This window comes from Hyperolius riggenbachi, chromosome 8 (genome assembly GCF_040937935.1).
Source record: "Hyperolius riggenbachi isolate aHypRig1 chromosome 8, aHypRig1.pri, whole genome shotgun sequence".
NCBI classification, from domain to species: Eukaryota; Metazoa; Chordata; class Amphibia; order Anura; family Hyperoliidae; genus Hyperolius; species Hyperolius riggenbachi.
The window spans coordinates 84,135,068-84,156,195 of NC_090653.1; the positions used below are offsets into that span (position 1 = coordinate 84,135,068).

The 21,128-nt window shown below is 47.0% G+C and overlaps 1 protein-coding gene across 1 annotated transcript in view; it reads right to left on the reverse strand.

Annotated features, from left to right (window-relative positions):
• Window positions 1-12,955, reverse strand: part of LOC137528991 (cytochrome P450 2G1-like) — a 69,870-nt gene extending 56,915 nt beyond the window's left edge. Inside the window, exons 1-2 of the mRNA XM_068250839.1 lie at window positions 12,779-12,955; window positions 3,557-3,719 (exon numbers count right to left, since the gene is read on the reverse strand). Of these exons, the coding sequence (XP_068106940.1) occupies window positions 3,557-3,719; window positions 12,779-12,955 (340 nt within the window). The remainder of the gene's footprint in view (window positions 1-3,556; window positions 3,720-12,778) is intronic.
• Window positions 12,956-21,128: the final 8,173 nt, after the last annotated feature.

The following is a 21,128-nucleotide window of genomic DNA, read 5'->3' on the forward strand; positions in this document are numbered from 1 at the left end:
GTTTGTGAGCTTTTGGGTTCCGGGCATCAAAATTGTGCATATGGAAGCAGTTTATCCCGTTAAGAAATCTGTCTGTGGCTCCGCCCCTTTAGTGAATTTGAACCCCAGTCCCTTAACGACTGTAGCAGGTTTGAGGCCTCTGCCATAAACCGTGTAAGAATGGCAGCAGTTTCAATATTCCCCTTGAAAATCAATAAGTACATTTTGATTGGTTCTTGTAGGCTCCACCTACTTTTCTGAATATTAATCCCAGTCACCAGCTGTGTCAAGTTTGAGAACCCTGCCATTAACAGTGTAAGAATAGCTACAGTTTATATTTTCCCATGTAAAAAGTTAGATGTTTTTGGCTCCACCCACTTGTTCTAACCTGGACATACAGTCACTCAATGACCAAGTTTATGAGCTGTGGGGTCTTTGGCATCAATATCCCTTTTCAGAATTTAAACCCCAGTCTCCCAGTGACTGACTGTACCAGATTTAAGGCCTCTGCCATTAAGAGTGTATGAATGGCAGCAATGTAAATATTCCTCTTGAAAAACAAAAGATTAATTTTGATTGGCTGCTGTAGGTTTCATCCACTTTCCTGAATATTAGTCCCAGTCACCCAGTGGCCAACTGTGTCAAGTTTGAGAACCCTGCCAATAACAGAATGGCTGAAATCAATCTAACAAATCTGATTGACTGTTTGTGGCTCCACCTCCTTTAGTGAATTTGGACCCCAGTCAACCAATGACTGACTAACAGGCTATAAGCCAGACGAAGGCTGCAAGGCCGAAAGCTCGCTTATTTTTATTCATTTTTAATTAGCCAATAAATGGTATCATCCTGCTTTAAAACTTCTTGCTTTGACTGTATCAGGTTTGAGGCCTCTGCCATTAACAGTGTAGGAATGGTAGCAATGTAAATATTCCTCTTGAAAATCAATTGGTGAATTTTGAGTAGCTGTTGTAGGCTCCACCTACATTTCTGAATATTAATCCCAGTTACCCAGTGGCCAATTGTGTCAAGTTTGGGAACCCTGCCATGTAAAAAATTAAGTTGTTGGTGCCGCCCACTTTTTCTAACCTTGACATACAGTCACTCAGTTATCAAGTTTATCAGCTTTGGGGTCCTTGGTATCAATACTTTGTATATTCCTATTGAAAAATATACAAATCTGATTGGCTGTTTGTGGCTCCGCCCCTTTCTGAACTTGAACCCTAGTCACCCAGTGACCAACTGTACCAGGTTTAAAGCATCTGCTATTAACAGTATAGGAATAGTAGCAGCTTAAATATTCCTTTTGAAAATCAAAAGGTGAATTTTGATTGGCTGTTGTAGGCTCCACCCACCTTCCAAAATCTTAATCTCATTCACCCAGTGACCAACTGTGCAAAGTTTGAGATCCCTACCATTAACGGTGTAAGAATGGTTGCAGTTTATATTCTCCCAGTAAAATTTATTTTTGGCTCCACCCACGTCACATAAAGATCAAGTTTGTGAGCTTTCAGGTTCCCGGCATCAACAATGTGTGATTGGAAGCAGTTTATCCACCAAGGAAATCTGATTGGCTGTTTGTGGCTCCGCCCCTTTAGTGAATTTAGACCCCAGTCACCCAATGACCGACTGTAGCAAGTTTGAAGCCTCTGCCATTAACAGTATAAGAATGGCAGCAGTTTAAATATTCCCCTTGAAAATCAACAGGTGGATTTTGATTGGCTGTTGTAGGCTCCACCCACTTTTCTAAATATTAATCCTAATCACCCAGTGACCAAGTGTGCCAAGTTTGAAAACCCTGCAATTAACAGTGTAAGAATAGCTGCAGTTTACATTTTCCCATTTAAAATGAATGGCTGAAATTTGATTGGCTGTTTAATGCTCTGCCCACTTTTCCTGGATTTGTAACCTCGGTCACCAAGTGACCAACTGTGCCAAGTGTGGGGACTCTGGCTTGATTACTGTGAGAATGGCAGCCTTTTACATTTTTTCCATTGACATGAATGGGTGGAATCTGATTTGCTGTTTGTAGCTCCGCCCAAGTGTGCAGCGGGGACGCGAGACCCCCAGAACATATCATCCCAGGTAGTAAGGGATCTGTATGCCAAGTTTCGTTCAAATCAGTCAAGCCGGTTTCGCGGCACGCACGCACGCACGCACGCACGCACGCACGCACGCACGCACACACACACACACACACACACACACACTCTTTTATATATAGATTCTTTGAATTGCCATCCATGTTTATTAACAGCAGATGCACGGTGCACACTATGCTTATTGTATGCCATGTCATTTTTTTGTGCGACCTTATGGTCGCATGATGTATAAATAAAGCTTAACCCTGAAACGCATCCATTGCGGAAATATAGCCGCAACCACCGGGCGCATGGTGCTGTGAGGTGGTTAAGCTGACACGCAGCGCGGCCAGCAGCGGAAATGAGTAGTAACCAGAGTGGAACGCATTCTCTTCCGTGTGGGAACCGGAAGTGAATGCCGATGGCGGTGAGCGGCGGACTTACGAACATTGGATGGCAGGTAATGATGTTTAAACATTTTTACTATAAAAGACTTGATTACCCGCCCGCTCTCAATACCCCTGAGGAGGGCAGAAGGCCGAAACTGGTCGGGTTGAGAGCGGGCAAGAACCAGCACAGCATGCCATTGGTGAGGTGTTTAAGTACCACTGACAGTGGGAAGCGAACAATTACCAGTGGGTTCTATGGGAAATAGGACCCACAAAAGTGTGTGTCTTATATCTGCACATTTGTACTCTGCTTATTATTAAAGTTGGATCAATGCTTTTGAAACTGAGGGAGTCCCCGTATATTTGTTTTATATCTCCCTGGTGTGAATGCTTGCAGAGTTCCTGTACACACTGCTGCGCTTGCGTTGCGTTTTTAAAAACGCATGCGTTTTTAAAAACGCAAGGTCTTTTGAAAAAGAATGAAAATCGTGATGACTTGTACACACTGGTGCGATGTGTTTTTAAAAAAACGCAAACGCAGTGCCTGCTGCGCTTTTTTAAGCGCAGCGCATGAAAAACGCATTAAAAACGCATGCGCTTGCGTTTTTGCCTGCGTTTTTCAGAAGTCAGTATCCCAGAAGACTCTGCAATGTCCTGATTCCTGTTGAAATGTAAACTAGAAAAAAAACAAAGGATTCTTTAGCCAATCAGCAATTACAAGAAAAACGCAAACGCACAAAAAACGCAGGCAAAAGCGCATGCGTTTTTAAAACTACAGGCACTTTAAAAACGCATGCGCTTGCGTTTTTGCCTGCGTTTTTCAGTGTGTACAGGCCCGAGAAGGGACTGCCCAAGATCAGTTTGGCTTATTGGAACTTCAGCACAGCAGCTTTCTGTTTGTTGGATCTTTGGAGACTGAGGATAGAGTATTTTCTGCATGCAGCTGGCCTACAAGTTCCTGGGAAAGGGCGCCTATTCTCATTACCCAATATATACAAGCAGAATCTCCTTTTGAGAAAGAAAATAAAAATATATTTTTCTCTTCTAAGCCTTGCTAAATGTTCCTACTAGTAAAAAAAACTAAAACAAAACAAAAACAAAAACACTTACCATATCCTTGAAAGAATTGATCAAAAGTTGGCATTGCTCCACGCCCACTAAATACCTCTGTTCGGTCCACCAAGGCCTCCTTCACAGTCTCATAACCAGCTAGGACAATGACAGGATTATGACCAAAATAGATAGTATATACGGATCCATATTTCTCTGCAAACTGAAAGGAAACGTGAAGATAAATAGCCCATGCATTAGATAAAGCAGGTGATTGCAGCATGTGGGATTTTTTTATAATTTCTTAATTTAGTTTCTTATTAAAGTACTTTATTATTTTAGTGTATTTTCACTTGTATTACTTTCTGTTTTTGCTTACAGAAGGTGACTGGAATAGATGTTCAGCTAGTTTACTTCCTCTTCTTATATGCTTAGCTGGTCACAATAAATTAGGGATGATCAATGATATGCAAATATTCCCAAAGTCATGCAGAATTATGTACTTTTTTGAGCAAATATATGCAGCTTGAAAATGGACCAATCAATTTAAAGAGACTCTGTAACAAAATTGTCAGCCTTATTTCTTCTATCCTATAAGTTCCTATACCTGTTCTAATGTGGTCTGGATTACTGCAGCCTTTTCTAGTTGCACAGTAGCTGTAATATCCCTGTTATATAATCTAATCTTCTTTCCTTTGTCAGCTTTGTCGGCTCAGGCAGGAATGTGCTGCTCTGCTGTGATAGGTAGAAGTTATACACACCCTCTCCACGCCCCCTCCAGGCTCTGTATGAGTCACAGACTGAGCTTCTCTCAGTCTATCACATGCTGGTTAGCAGCCATGTTTTTGTTTGTAAACACTGCCTAAAACTGGCAATTACAAGCCAGGATCGCAGCAGGGAGTGGCAGAAACAGCAATGAGGGGCCCAGGAGAACATAATGAATAGAATGGTATGCTTTTTATTGTAAGAATTTTAGAGTACAGATTCTCTTTAAACCTGCTTGGGACTAGTGTTGGGCGAACAGTGTTCGCCACTGTTCGGGTTCTGCAGAACATCACCCTGTTCGGGTGATGTTCGAGTTCGGCCGAACACCTGATGGTGCTCGGCCAAACCGTTCGGCCACATGGCCGAACTAAGAGCGCATGGCCGAACGTTCCCCGAACGTTCGGCTAGCGCTGTGATTGGCCGAACGGGTCACGTGGTTCGGACCCCAAACGCGCTCTGATTGGCCGAACGGGTCACGTGGTTCGGCCCGAACGCGCTCTGATTGGCCGAACGGTCACGTGGTTCGGGTAAATAAATACCCGAACCACGTCATATCTCCGCCATTTGTCTGTGGGTTTAGCTTTGGGTAGGCAGGCAGGGTAGTTCGCGCTCCAGCCACGCTAGCCAGGGTCCCCCCAGTCATTGTGTGTCGCTGCTGGGAACAGTAGTACACCGCTCACTCAGCCAGACTATATAGCATTGTGTGTACTGCCACTGTGTACCTCGCTCAGCCACGCTATATATAACATTGTTTACTGCCACTGTGTGTACACGGCTCAGCCAGACTATATAGCATTGTGTGTACTGCCACTCTGTGTACACCGCTCAGCCAGACTATATAGCATTGTGTGTACTGCCACTGTGTGTACACCGCTCAGCCAGACTATATAGCATTGTTTACTGCCACTGTGTGTACACGGCTCAGCCAGACTATATAGCATTGTGTGTACTGCCACTCTGTGTACACCGCTCAGTCAGACTATATAGCATTGTTTACTGCCACTGTGTGTACACCGCTCAGCCAGACTATATAGCATTGTGTGTACTGCCACTGTGTGTACACCGCTCAGCCAGACTATATAGCATTGTGTACTGCCACTGTGTGTACACCGCTCAGCCAGACTATATAGCATTGTTTACTGCCACTGTGTGTACACGGCTCAGCCAGACTATATAGCATTGTGTGTACTGCCACTCTGTGTACACCGCTCAGTCAGACTATATAGCATTGTTTACTGCCACTGTGTGTACACCGCTCAGCCAGACTATATAGCATTGTGTGTACTGCCACTCTGTGTACACCGCTCAGCCAGACTATATAGCATTGTGTGTACTGCAACTCTGTGTACACCGCTCAGCCAGACTATATAGCATTGTGTGTACTGCCACTCTGTGTATACCGCTCAGCCAGACTTTATAGCATTGTGTGTACTGCCACTCTGTGTACACCGCTCAGCCAGACTATATAGCATTGTTTACTGCCACTGTGTGTACACGCTCAGCCAGACTATATAGCATTGTGTGTACTGCCACTCTGTGTACACCGCTCAGCCAGACTATATAGCATTGTTTACTGCCACTGTGTGTACACCGCTCAGCCAGACTATATAGCATTGTGTGTACTGCCACTCTGTGTACACCGCTCAGCCAGACTATATAGCATTGTTTACTGCCACTCTGTATACACCGCTCAGCCAGACTATATAGCATTGTGTGTACTGCCACTCTGTGTACACGGCTCAGCCAGACTATATAGCATTGTTTACTGCCACTGTGTGTACACCGCTCAGCCAGACTATATAGCATTGTTTACTGCCACTGTGTGTACACCGCTCAGCCAGACTTTATAGCATTGTTTACTGCCACTCTGTGTACACCGCTCAGCCAGACTATATAGCATTGTGTTTACTGCCACTCTGTGTCTGCTGGGAACAGTAGTACACCGCTCACCCGCCACTGTATAGCATTGTGCTCTGTGTCGCTGCTGGCAATAGTGGTACACCGCTCACCCACCACGGTATAGCATTTCTGTACTGCCACTGTACTGTTGCCAGTCAGCGTGTACTTTAAGGATAAGTGAAATGAGGAAGAAATCCGGTGAAAGAGGGAGGGGCAAGGGAAGAGGTGTTTCCCCTGACGGTTCACGTACAGGCCACAGGGGAGCACCCAAGAAAACCCACTCAATACCGCCCATGTTGTCCAGGACAACAAACCTCACAGATCCAAAAGAACAGGACCAGATAATTACTTGGATGACCTCTCAAGCGTCCAGCAGTGGGTTAAGCAGCACCAGCACATCACGCACGAGGTCCGAGTCCTCAGCCAGTTACAAGGAGCCAGTGGGCACAAAGCTGACACAACCGGCAGCGACACCACGCACACAACTGCCAGATAACCAGTCCGATGAATTACCTCAGGACACAATGGGGTATTCGCAGGAGCTATTCCCAGGCCAACAAACTTCCACCTTTGAAAGGTCAATGGAGGAACAGCCAGAAATGTTGTGCCCGGATTCACAACCATTAACTGTGGGAAATGCACCGGGCACTGAAATACAACAAGGCGAGTCCGAGGACTTTGAAACCCAAATCCCAGAGCAAGTTGGGCAGGAGGGGTTGCAATTGCAGGAGGTCGGCCGAGAAGCTCTGGAAGACGACGTTGGAGTGAGCTGCGCAGAGGTTGTTCTGGGGAGCTCTACTCCACGGCGGCGGCCCCCCACAATGACATATGACGAGTTTGAGGAGATGGAAGAGGAGGGTATGGACAATGTGGACATAGACCCAGATTTTGTTTGTGAACGAGAACATCGCCGTCGTAGCAGCAGCACAGATGAGTCTGTTGAAGAACCCACTGCTGCACGAGTTCGCCTTGTGCCACATGGTAGGCGGCGCGCAATTTCAGGCACCACAAGCGTGGAAGTTCAAGTGAGAGGCAAAAGAGGCGCAAACAGAAATCGCCAGCAAGGCAGGTGCTCCAAAGTCTGGGCTTTCTTTGAAGACTGCACTGAGGATGTTACCATGGCGATTTGCAAGATGTGCAAGACCCGCCTGAGCAGGGGGAAAAGTATTAACAACCTCTCCACCACCAGCATGAGCCGCCACATGCTATCCAAACATCCCACTCTGTGGGCAAACTCGACAGGACAGGGTACCAGCAACACTGCCTCCCTTGGGTTCACCAGACTCACCACCAGACCCGCTTCAGCAGCAGCAGTAGCCCAGCCATTGCGTGGTTCACAACATTCACAAACATCAGACGACCCTGACACTGTCACTTTCCGGAGTAGTGCTCTTGAGGTCTCCCAGTCTTCATCAAACACAACAACCAACAGCCCTTCAGTGTGCAGCCCTACGGTTCAGTTGTCTGTCTCGGAGATGTTTGAGCGCAAGAGGAAATTGCCAGCAAATGACCCCCGGGCCGTGGCAGTAACAGCCAGCATAGCCAAGCTTCTGGCCTGCGAAATGCTGCCATGTCGAGTGGTGGAGACAAACAGCTTCAAGGGCATGATGTCAGTGGCCATCCCACGTTACGTGGTTCCCAGCCGCTACCACTTTGCGCGCTCTGCAGTGCCTGAGTTGCATGAGCACGTGGTCAGCAAAATAACCCGAAGCTTGAAGAATGCCGTTGCCTGCAAGGTTCACCTCACCACTGACACCTGGACGAGTGCGTTCGGCCAGGGTCGATACATCTCCCTTACCGCGCACTGGGTGAACCTTGTGGAGCCTGGCAGCGATTCCTCACCTGCTACGGCGCGGGTGTTGCCCACGCCGCAAACAGCTGCACCGCCGTCCCTCCCACTGGATAACAACAGCAGCACCTACCTCTCTGACTCCTTCTCCTCCAACGCATCTCAAAGCTGTACCTCATCCGGAAACGCGAACCCAGCACCAGCAGCAGTAGGATCGTGGAAGCAGTGCAGCACAGCTGTTGGCATGCGTCAGCAAGCGTTGCTGAAGCTGATCTGCCTTGGGGATAAGCAGCACACAGGGGAGGAAATTTGGAGGGGAATAAAGGAACAGACGGATTTGTGGCTGGCACCGCTGGACCTGAAACCGGGCATGGTTGTGTGTGATAATGGGAGTAATCTCATTCGCGCTTTAAGGTTGGCTAAGCTGACACACATCCCTTGCCTGGCGCACGTGATGAACCTAGTAGTTCAGCGGTTCCTAAAGACATACCCAGGCGTGGCCGATCTTCTGTTGAAGGTGCGACGAGTGGCCAAACATTGTAGAAATTCAAGTACTGCTTCGGGGGCACTCGCCAAGATGCAGGAGCGCTTCAATCTCCCCCACCATCGCTTGCTGTGTGATGTCCCTACGCGCTGGAATTCTACGCTGCACATGCTAGCCCGCTTTTGCGAGCAGAAGAGTGCAGTGGTCCAGTACATGACGGCGCAGTACCGAGGCGCATCCGGCCAGCTGCCAAGCTTCTGTGGATCCGATTGGGCCAACATGTTGGACCTCTGCCAAGTCCTCCAAAATTTTGAGCAATCCACGTTGCTTGTGAGCAGTGACAACTCTTCAGTCAGCATTACCATACCACTGCTGTGTTTACTGAAGAGGTCAATGTTAAAAATCAAGGAAACAGCTGTCATGATGCAACTGGGGGAATCTGAAGGAGAAAACGATCAGCGTGATGGTACCAACATCAGGCCATCCGCCTCAGGAAACGCTGGCCCCAGCAGCTATGACGAAGAAGAGGAGGAGGAACAGCTGGAGTTGGAGCAGGAATTTCCTGCCACCACTGACGAGGGCCAGAGCGGTGCACGTTGGACTTGCACAATTCAGCGCGAATGGTCAGCAGAAGCAGACCAGGAAGAAGGTGACGACTATGATGCATCACAACAACTATCACAACGCTCACAAGAGGATGATGAGGATTCTGGTAGGACTCTGGCACACATGGCTCAATTCATGCTAGACTGCATTGAACGCGACCCACGCATTGTGCGCATTCTGGACAACACCAATTACTGGGTTTATACCCTTCTAGATCCACGGTACAAACACAATGTTCCAAAACTGCTTAAAGAAAGAGTCAGACAGGTCAAAATGGAAGAATACCAGCAGGCCCTTGTGGAGACTTTAGAGAGGAGATTGACATCCTCCCCATCCTCTAGCCAGTTGTACGCCGACAGACTGACTTCCGCAAACCCAGGACGACCAGGAGGGCAGCAAACAACACAAGCCGCAGCTAGTGCCCAAAAGGGAGTGGTATCGGCAGTGTCCTTGGAGTGGGAAAATTTTCTGACACCCATGCAGCAGCAGCCCACTGAACAGCAAGCGTGCACATCCACCTCCAACACCGATCGCCTGGAGAAGATGGTCAAGGACTACATGTCAGATGGCGTAGCTGTGTCGAACAATCCATCTGCACCCTTCAACTATTGGGTATCGAAGCTAGACACCTGGCACGAACTGGCAATGTACGCAATAGAGGTGCTGGCTTGCCCGGCAGCCAGCGTTATGTCGGAACGCTGTTTCAGTGCTGCCGGAGGCATCGTCACAGATCGGCGTATCCGCCTCTCCACAGAAAATGCAGACCGTCTGACTCAAATTAAAATGAATCAATCCTGGATTGGAAACGACTATGCAACACTCCAGGACCCCAACCAAGTAACATGACCAATGAACATCTGGGATGGTTTAGCGTTTCCGGTCCCTGTTTATTGAACCTCTCATCTGTATTACATTTATGACTGCATGGCGGCAAAAAGCATTGCTGCTATATCCGCACGCTTCTTGTCCTCATGCAAGGCCTGGGTTGTTGTGTCTCAAAAAGCATGGCCTTCTCCTCCTGCGCCTGCTCCTGTTCCATCACGTGTGCTGCTGCTGCTGGGTTAGCGTTGCCGGTCCCTGTTTATGGAACCTCTCATCTGTATTACACTTATGACTGCATGGTGGCAAAAAGCATTGCTATATCCGCACGCTTTTTGTCCTCATGCAAGGCCTGTGTTGTTGTGTCTCAAAAAGCTTGGCCTTCTCCTCCTGCGCCTGCTCCTGTTCCATCACGTCTGCTGCTGCTGGGTTAGCGTTACCGGTCCCTGTTTATGGAACCTCTTCTCTTTATTACATTTAGGACTGCATGGCGGTAAAAAGCATGCTATCCGCACGCTTCTTGTCCTCATGCAAGGCCTGGGTTGTTGTGTCTCAAAAAGCTTGGCCTTCTCCTCCTGCGCCTCCTCCTGTTCCATCACGTGTGCTGCTGGCTGCTGCTGGGTTAGCGTTACCGGTCCCTGTTTATGGAACCTCTTCTCTTTATTACATTTATGACTGCATGGCGGTAAAAAGCATGCTATCCGCACGCTTCTTGTCCTCATGCAAGGCCTGGGTTGTTGTGTCTCAAAAAGCGTGGCCTTCTCCTGCGCCTCCTCCTGTTTCATCACGTGTGCTGCTGCTGCTGCTGGGTTAGCGTTACCGGTCCCTGTTTATGGAACCTTTTCTCTTTATTACATTTATGACTGCCTGGTGGTAAAAACCATGTTACCTGTGCAAAGAAACATGACATTTTCAGCATTTAAAAGACAGTTTTTCCTTTGAAACTTTACAATCAATTTTCTCAAAAACTATAAGCTTTTTCAAATATTTTTTTCCCTCTTGTACCCACTCCCAAGGTGCACATACCCTGCTAATTTGGGGTATGTAGCATGTAAGGAAGCTTTACAAAGCACGAAAGTTCGGGTCCCCATTGACTTCCATTATGTTCGGAGTTCGGCGCGAACACCCGAACATCGCGGCCATGTTCGGCGAACGTTCTCGAACCCGAACATCTAGGTGTTCGCCCAACACTACTTGGGACTTTAATGGTCCATTTTCAAGCTGCATATATTTGCATAAAAATGTACATAATTTTGCACAAACTCAGAAATATTTGTATCTCATTGATCATCCCTACAATAGATAAACTTAGAAGGAACCCGAGGTATGAGACTTATGGAAGCTGCCATATTTATTTATTTTCAAACAATACCAGTTGCCTGGCTATCTTGCAGATCCTCAGCTTCTAGTACTTTCAGTTATAGACCCTGAATAAGCATGCAGCACTTCAGGAGTTTCTTTCATTATTGTCAAATCTGACAACATTAGCTGCATGCTTGTTTCTGGTGTGATTCAGACACTACCACAGTCAAATAGATCAGCAGGGCTGCCAGGCAACTAATATGGTTTTAGAGGACATAAATATGGCAGCCTCCATATTCTTCTTACTACAGCTGTCCTTTAGGCCTCTTTCACAGTGCGACGTTAAATTGGCCCAGATTGAAATATGTGGAATTCTGTATGCAAAGTTAAAAGAAAACTGATGATGAAGAAGAAGAAAACAACCCCCCCCCCCCAAAAAAAAAGACACACAACTTACCTGGGGCTTCTGCCAGCCCCCTGCAGCCATCCTGTGCCCACGCCATTTCCAAACGATCCTCCAGTCCCTGCCACAGCTCACTTTTGCATACTTCCAAGTCGACATCCAGTGCGCCTGCATGGCCCTGGCCGCGCACATCCTCGTATGCACTCCCAGGTGCAGGCGCATATGAGAAAATCTCCACTTCACCTGCACAGGACACTCCTGGCGATAAGAGCAAGAATGAGGATGTGCGTGGCCAGGGTCGCACAGGCACAGTGGATGGCAACTGAAGAAACTGAAAGTGAGCCGGGGAAACAGAGGATTGTTTGGTAATGGTGCGGGCACAGGGAGGATGCAGGGGGCTGGTAGAAGCCCCCGGTAAATAAATATTATATATATATATATATATATATATATATACATACACACCTCTGGGCCCTGATGCAAAAATTGAACCTGGGACAACCCCCGAGCTCCGGGACAGTTTCAAGACAATTCTACAAACATGATCAAAACCATTTAGTTTTATAAGATAGAGCGACTATAAGAGATACACCTAACGGATCAACATGGCTGAGTGCTGACCACCCACTCATCCTGTATGACGATCAGAGAAGCAAGTTGAGTTATGATCAGCTCTGCATGGAGGTCTGACCACACAGTCATGTTAAATGAAAGAGGGACAAAACTGCACTGTCTGGGGAATGGGGAGGGGGGCAATGATCGGACAGCTGAGCCCAGGGGGGAAGGGGGGGGGCTACAGAGTACGGAGGAGCAATAGCACGGGTAGCTCAGCATCCGTACAGCGCTGTCAGCACATGCGGGACCTTCCAGGAACAAAACCTCTGTGACGCTTGGTGTGCAGACCCCATGGGAGAGCGGGCCCGGTCACGTCCACGATCCCGAAACCACTGCTTTTTGGTCAATAGAATGATTAAATCCTGATTCTGAAAGTCTGAATTTTCAGAAGATGTTTATTAGATGTGTAAAAATTAACTAAATATATTTAAATTCTCATATTTACACTAGAGTGTTTAACCCAGAAATAGCCAATCAGGGCAGTCACTGCTAAGGATGTAGGATAGGAGAGATCTGGAGTGTCATATGGTCTTGGCTAAAAACATTGTCCCGCCCCTTACCACTCCATAGCAGTGGGATCATCTTACTGGTAAAACTGACCTCCATCAGGGACTTGACGAGTTGCCCTCTCTTTATGTGGAGGATATTTCCAACAACAGGGAACGGTGTTGGTCCTGGAGGCAGATTACGTTGCTTATACATCATATTCCATGAGGAGTAGATGAGGCAAGAGATAACCACAGCCAAGAGCAGGGAACACATCCATGCAAGGTCCATCTTGCAAATGAGAGGAATGTACAAATGTTCTGAAGGTTAAATGTCAATTATTTACACTATAATGAATGATTAATATATCCAGGTCAATTGCCCAATTATTTTGGAGGCCTCATGCATTTTTTTTTGTATAAATAAATAAATACAATTATATAATAATAATAATAATAATAATAATAATAATAATAATAATAATAAAAAAACCCAAAAAACAAACAAACCCAAAAAACAAAACCGCACGCACACGCACGCACGCACGCACGCACACACACACACACGCACGCACGCACGCACGCACACACACACGCACGCACGCACGCACGCACGCACACACAAATATTCAAGTCCTTTTCAGGCATTATTTCCATTTCAACTCAACAGCTACAAAAACGTTTTAGTTGACATTACAGAAGTTATGCAAACTGAGAAGCTTACTTTATTTAGGGCTGGTTCAGACGGACGTTTGTGCAGCGTCTACCACCAGCGTTCGGGGCTTGGCTTTTAACGCTCCCATTCAAGTGAATGGGAGCGTTTGTACCAAGCTTTTACGCGCGTTTACACGAACGCGGCGTTCGGGTCCCGATTTTCCCTGGCGTTCAAGGAGCCCCTGGAAGCTACATGTAGCTTCCAGGGGCGGTTAACCACGATGGGTAATGTCCCCCTTGGGGAAGAAAAAACGCGACCGCATCCGAACGCAACGCGAACGCTGCTGAAAGCCTGAACACATCACGAACGCAACGCCAACGAACGTCCGTCTGAACCAGCCCTAAATAGGGCACGTTTCCACTAGCTGCGGTGCGACAATCGCACCACATCCAAACAGAAACTAATACAAGTCTATGGAGTAGTTTCCATTCATGCGAGGAAATTATGCATAGCATGTTGCAGATTTCCGCAGCACGCATCAGATTTCCATAGCACTAGTACGCAGCCATATCTGGACTTCCGTAAGACAACAAGAAGTCACCCACGGCTAGATGCGATGCGTTGATTGCATCGCAGCATGCGGCTAGTGGAAATGTGTGTTTATATCTATTATTTCAATAGAACATGGTTGTTACAACTTCAAAAAAAAGACCAAATATTCAAATGGCACCATCAAACCAACATTTATCTTTAATCACAAAAAATTAGGAGGCGCTATCTGGTAAAACTTCAGTAAGTGAATTGGCCCATTCCAATTCCATTTTTCTCTTACTTTTTGGTACTTGCAATTGCAAAGTACTAAAAAATTATTCAAATAGAAGATGACAAATTATCTCCAAGGAGAAAACATAGGAGAAAAAGTGATTATGGATAGGGCCCCAATACAAAGTTAAAAGGTCTTTTATGCAAGATTACATCCTCAACCTGTTCCAAAGATCTATCGAAATGACAAATACAATGCAGGTAGATATGGCCCTGTGCACAGGGTTGCTATATGGTTACTAAGGGAGTGCAAAATGCCAAATTTTAATGCAATGATTCCAGAAAAATAGAAAAAGAGGCTTTGCACATCCCTAATAAAACTTCACTTTTAATTTATATCAAATAAAATGGCATACATTACATCTCAATGCAATTGGAAAGAGAGGTACAGGTAGATAGGACCTCCCTATCTCCCTGTGCGTCCATCTGAAAATGGCGCCTGTGAATAATGGCGCACAGTGTTGCCGCTAATCCGTTTGCCGCTTATCACTATTTAACGTTAAAGCCTTATTGTTATTTAGCGTTAAAACCTTAACGTTATTTAGCGTTAACACACAGAACCCTCTCTGTACCTATCCCTAACCCATAACCCCCCCCTGGTGGTGCCTAACCCTAACCACCCCCCTGGTGGTGTATATTGTACTGTAACTATACCTAACCCTACTCTCACACAGAACCCTCCCTGTACCTATCCCTAACCCTAAGACCCCCCAGTGGTGCCTAACCCTAACCTTGGCAGTGTTACATTAAATCCATTCACCGTTTTGCAGTTAAATAACGTCTGCAGTTTGGCTTATGTAGGGCGCTATTGATAAATAACGTTAGTGTGTGCCACTATTGATAAATAACGTTAGTGTGTGCCGTTTTTCTTCTTTTTTCCCTGTGCGCCATTATTATGCAGTACTAACGATAAATAGCGGTAAGCGTATCTTTTTAATGTGGCGCCATTTTTATGCATAGGCGCTGTGCGCCATTATTCACTGATCCCCTGCCTGTACCTCTCTTTCCAATTGCATGGAGATGTAATGTATTCCATTTTATTTGATATAAATTAAAAGTGAAGTTTTATTAGGGATGTGCAAAGCCTGTTTTTCTATTTTTCCGAAATGACAAATACTATTGCCATCGCCACTTATTGCAGAAATAAGAAAACCAGAAGTGAAAGTGATTTGGAGGCTGCACTATTTATTTTGTTTTAAACAATGCACATTGCCTGGAAGTCCTGCTAACCTATTGGGCTGCAGTAGTGTCAATCACACACCTGAAACAAGCATGCAGCAATTTTTTTCAGATCTGACAATGCCAGAAACACCTGATCTGCTGCATGCTTGTTCAGTGTCAATAGCTAAAAGTATTAGAGGCAGAGGATCAGCAGGATCGCCAGGCAACTGATATTGTTTAAAGGGAAATTAATATAGCAGCCTCCATATACCTCTCGCTTCAGGTTCTCTTTAAAGAGAATCTGTAACAAAAAAAAAGTTCCCCTGGGGGGTACTTACCTTAGGAGGGGGAAGCCTCAGGGTCCCAATGAGGCTTCCCCCTCCCCTGTAGCTGCAGGCAGTCCAGCGCTGGCTCCCCCGAAGTGTCCCGGAATCCTCCCTCGACAAGCCTGACAAGCGCTGATTTATTTACCTTTCCTGGCTCCAGCGGGGGCGCTGTTGCGGCTCTCCGCATGGAGATAGGCAGAAATAACCGATCTCTGTTGCGTCCGCTCTACTTCGCAGGCCACTCTGTCACCCCTCCTTCACTGCCAACTGGAGACTTGAATATTGTGGTTACTTCCAGGTCATGGTGGTATACTTCCTGTGACATCTCCATGCTTTGTGAAGCCTGGGGGCCTGAATAGACAGTAGTTGTGCAGTACTAAAAAAACCCACTTATGTAAGAAATGAGTCACAGCATTTGAGACACAGCATGCTTTATTGTGGCAGCCATTTTACTCCTTAGATTGGTCTCTGAAACAGAACCTGCAATAACCAAAGTACAATTGAATAACAATCTTTATTAAATGTAGCAAGGAATATAAAATCATCTAAAAACAAGGCATGGTTATGGGGTTGTTTGGGTTGCGGGAAATCAGATCCCACCAACGGGAAGCTCTGTTGGTGGGGAGAAAAGGGGGGGGGGGGAATCACTTGTGTACTGTGTTGTGCGCCCCTGCAGCTTGGCCTTAAAGCTGCAGTGGCCCATTTGACAAAAAATGGCCTGGTCTTTAGGAGGGGTAAAGCCTGTGGTCCTGAAGTGGTTAAAGCGTGATTGTCACCATATAAATCAAGTTTCAACAGCAACTGGTCTGAGTGTATAGTGATAAAAATGCTAATCCTGCATTCAAAACTTTTTCTGCTGTTATGGTTTGGAGTTACCACATACCTTAGGAGCACTGACCCTTCAATTGCTATTGCCATCAGCTGGCAAAACAGTTGCATGCTGGGGGGGGGGGGAGGTCTTTTTAACTATAATATATTTCTCCTCTTCCCTTTATTTTCCCCTCCTTCTAATGACATAAGACAGTGCACTTCCTAGTATAGACGTCAGTGGGAGTATCTAAAATAGGATGGAAACTGTCTAGAATAGGATTCTCTGCTTTTCCTTTATAAAATTCACAGGAATCATAACGTGGACAGTGCAATACATCTGTTATGCAAGTAGAACTAGTATTTATCTACTTATATATGTACTTTTTATTTTTAGGTTAGCATATGTGTCACTTGTTGTTGGATGTATTCAATGTGTGGTTTACGTTTTGTTTTGTATGTCTTATAATGATGAATAGTGTGCAAATGTTATTTTCTGTAGCTCATGCATACATACATTGCAAACCTACATACAACATAAGCTATTTTACTGTTATTGGTGTGCATTCATTTTCTCAGACGACCACCTAGAACTACGGGAAATAGATAGTGTTGTAATATCCGAGTATTACAGTGGCGTACCTACCAAAAGGCTGCAGGTGCTCACAGCACCGGGTGTAGCCATGGCTAGGGGTGCCACTATGTTCTTCCACCAGGGACCTTTTCTCGTAGTTTGAGCAACATTCAGGACAGCACCGGCGATGTCTGCAGACCTGAAGAGAGGTCTTCCTGCCATTTCTACTCTCCCACCAGGCTCTCTGTCTTGGGCCGCTACCTCTTTATCCTCCCCCTCTTTTGTATGTCCCCCTTTTCTGACTGTCCTCAGAGAAGCTCACAATCTAATCGTACCATAGTCAAAGTCTAATGTCCTACCATGATATTATTGCGTATTTATATAGCACTAAAATCTTCTGCAGCACTGTATACAGTTTCATAACGGTTAGCTTTGTTCACGCTTGGAGCCCCAACCGGTCAACCCTCCCATTCAAAAAAATTGGTTGTTCGGGGAGGTTGTCTCTGTAAATAATCAGCCACACACTGGGACTGAGGCACAGTCCCTAACAGAAGTCCTTCCTAAATGGTATAGGTAATACCTAAAATATAACTTTTATTAATACTAGAGATGGCTCGAACCTACGATTTTAGGTTCGCGAACCGCAACAGACTTCAATGGGGAGGAGCACTTTGAAAACTAGAAAAATGTATGCTGGCCACAAAGTGATGAAAAAGATGTTTCAAGGGGTCTAACACCTGGAGGGGGCATGGCGGAGTGGGATACACGCCAAAAGTCCCGGGGAAAAATCTGGATTGGACGCAAAGCAGCGTTTTAAGGGCAGAAATCACATTGAATGCTAAATTGCAGGCCTAAAGTGCTTTAAAACATCTTGCATGTGTATACATCAATCAGGGAGTGTAATTAGAGTACTGCTTCACACTGACACACCAAACTCACTGTGTAACGCACCGCAAACAGCTGTTTGCGTAGTGACGGCCGTGCTGGACTGGTGCGCACTATGGCCAGAGTGCAGGCCGTGGCGGTTTTCAAGCCCATATGGTCGCCGGGCTGTGGTAGCTCAATGATAGAACAACAGTGACTGTCCAGCTGATCAAATTTGGTCTGTCCACAATGAAGCAACGGCCTTGTTATCTTTGGTGTGCCACCCCCTGAGACACTCATATAGCTGGCGGTCATTGCTTCATTGTGATACGCAAGCCCCTTCACCGCGGCAAGGTAATGATCACGAAGGGGAATGGGCACATGTACATGCCTTTTGTTTTGTTGTTGCAGTCGCAGTGCAGCCAGAAAAATTAGGCAGGCATGTACACGCACCAGAAAAATTATTATAGCGGCCGCTGCTAGCAGCGGCCTTAAAAATTCAGGAATCCGCCTGGAGTCCTGGACCCTGTTGGTGGTGATGGAGAAGGCAGTCAAGCGGCCTGCGGGCAGAGGTGCTGTGTGGGGAGTGACTTAGTCTTGGGGCAGGCAGCCAGTCACACGGTGTGCAGGCAGAGATGCTGTGTGTGGGGACTGACTTAGTCTTCGGGGCGGGCAGTAGCCCTCTGGGATTCATGCCTCATTCATTTTGATAAAGGTCAGGTACTGAACGCTTTTGTGACTTAGGCGACTTCTCTTTTCAGTGACAATGCCTCCAGCTGCGCTGAAGGTCCTTTCTGACAGGACGCTTGAGGCAGGGCAAGACAGAAGTTGGATAGCAAATTGGGACAGCTCTGGCCACAGGTCAAGCCTGTGCATCCAGTAGTCCAAGGGTTCATCGCTGCTCAGTGTCTACATCCACATTTAAGGCCAGGTAGTCGGCTACCTGCCGGTCCAGGCGTTGGTGGAGGGTGGATCCGGAAGCGATAAGGCGAAGCGTTGGACTAAAGAATGTCCGCATGTCCGACATCACCATGAGATTGCTGGAGTGTCCTGTCCTTGCCTGCGTGGACATGGGAGGAGGATTGCTGGCAGTGGTACCTTTATTGTGTTGTGCTGTGACATCACCCTTAAACGCATTGTAAAGCATAGTTTCCAGCTTGTTCTGCATGTGCTGCATCCTTTCTACCTTCTGGTGAGTTGGTAACATGTCCACCACTTTGTGCCTATACTGAGGATCTAGTAGCCTGGCCACCCAGTACAGGTCATTCCCCTTGAGTTTTTTTATACGGGGGTCTCTCAACAGGCTGGACAGCATGAAAGACGCCATCTGCACAAAGTTGGATCCAAACGTACTATCCATCTCCTCATCTCCTCTTGCTCTTCCTCAGTGATGTCAGGTAAGTCCTCCTCCTCCCCCCAGCCACGAACAATACCACGGGAACGTTGAGCTGTCAGAATTCTAGCGGTTTTATTTATGTAGGAAAAGCTGTCATATGTGTATGGTTTAAGTTTTAAATGTTCTATGCAAAATTTCATTGTGAACTGTAAAGTTAGAGTACTTTTTTAAAATATTGCTCGCTGACATCTCAGCATATTCCAAGCAGTAAATCTCATAATTGGATTATTCTAGTTACAAAAGGCCAGAACATTCTTGTTTATGTTAGTGCCCCCTGCGACACCTGCTGCAGTTGTTCTTCTGCCGTCACCTCCTCCTCCTCCAAAGAAACATGTTCCTCATCATCTGAGTCTGACTCCTCTTCCCCACATGACTCTTCCTCCTACTCCCCCATCTGTGCTGCCGCAGGTGTTGAGGAAACATCTGATTCTGATGAAAATTGCTCCCACAACTGTTCCTGCCGTAACTGTTCCTCTTCACGCTCCTCCACAGCTTGATCTACCACTCTATGCACGGCATGCTCCAGGAAGTAAGCGTACGGGATCAAGTCGCTGATAGTGCCTTCACTGTGACTCACCAGGCTGGTCACCTCCTCAAACGGCCGCATGAGCCTGTATGCATTTCGCATCAGTGTCCAGTTCGGGGGCCAGAACATCCCATCTCCCCAGATTTGTCCTTCTACTGAAATTGTAGAGGTACTGGCTGACGGCTTTCTTCTGTTCTAGCAGGCGAGAGAACATGACCAGGGTCGAATTCCAGCGAGTCGGGCTATCACATATGAAGCGTCTCACCGGCAAGTTGTTTCTCCGCTGAAATGCCCACACAACTTCCTGGCCTGCTTCAGGACGTCCTCTAAGCCTGGGTACTTTGACACAAATCTTTGAATGACTAGATTCAGCAAATGTGACATGCAAGGTACATGTGTCAGCTTTCCCAAATTCAACGCGGAAATGAGATTGCTGCTGCTGTCACTTACCACGTTGCCGATCTCCAGCTGGTGCGGGGTCAGCCACTGATCCACCTGTTTGTTAAGAGCAGCCAGGAGAGCTGGCCCAGTGTGACTCTCCGCTTTGAGGCAAGACATGTCTAAGATGGCGTGACACCATTGTACCTGGCATGCAGCATAGGCTCTGGGGAGCTGTGTCTGTGTAGCTGGAGATGAGATCACAGCACCAGTAGAGCTGAACTGCCGCTCAGCCAAGGAGGAGGAGGACGACAGCGAAGAGGATGTAGCAGGAGGAGAGGAGGTAGCAGAAGCACTACCTGCAAGCCATGGAGGTGTCACAAGTTGGTCCGCTACACAGCCACGTACTCCCTGCTTGCCATCGGTCACCAGATTGACCCAATGGGTTGTGTAAGTAATGTAGCGGCCCTGACCGTGCTTGGCAGACCAGGCATCCGTGGTCAAGTGGACCCTTGACCCAACGCTGTGTGCCAGAGATGACACCACTTGCCTCTCAACTTCACGGTACAGTTTGGGTATCGCCTTTTTAGAGAAATAATTGCGGCCTGGTATCTTCCACTGCGGTGTCCCAATGGCCACAAATTTACGGAAGGCCTCAGAGTCCACCAGCTTGTATGGTAACAGCTGGCGAGCTAACAGTTCTGCCAAGCCAGCTGTCAGACACCGGGCAAGGGGGTGACTGGCAGAAATTTGCTTCTTCCGCTCAAAGATTTCCTTCACGGACACCTGGCTTCTGTGGGCAGAGGAGCAGGGACCGCTCAAGGGCAGAAGCGGAGTGGAGGAGGGTGGCTGTGAAGGTGCAAGGGAGAAAGCAGCTGAAGATGCTGCACGAGTGGAGGAGGGTGGCTGTGAAGGTGCAAGGGAGAAAGCAGCTGAAGATGCTGCACCTGAAGGAG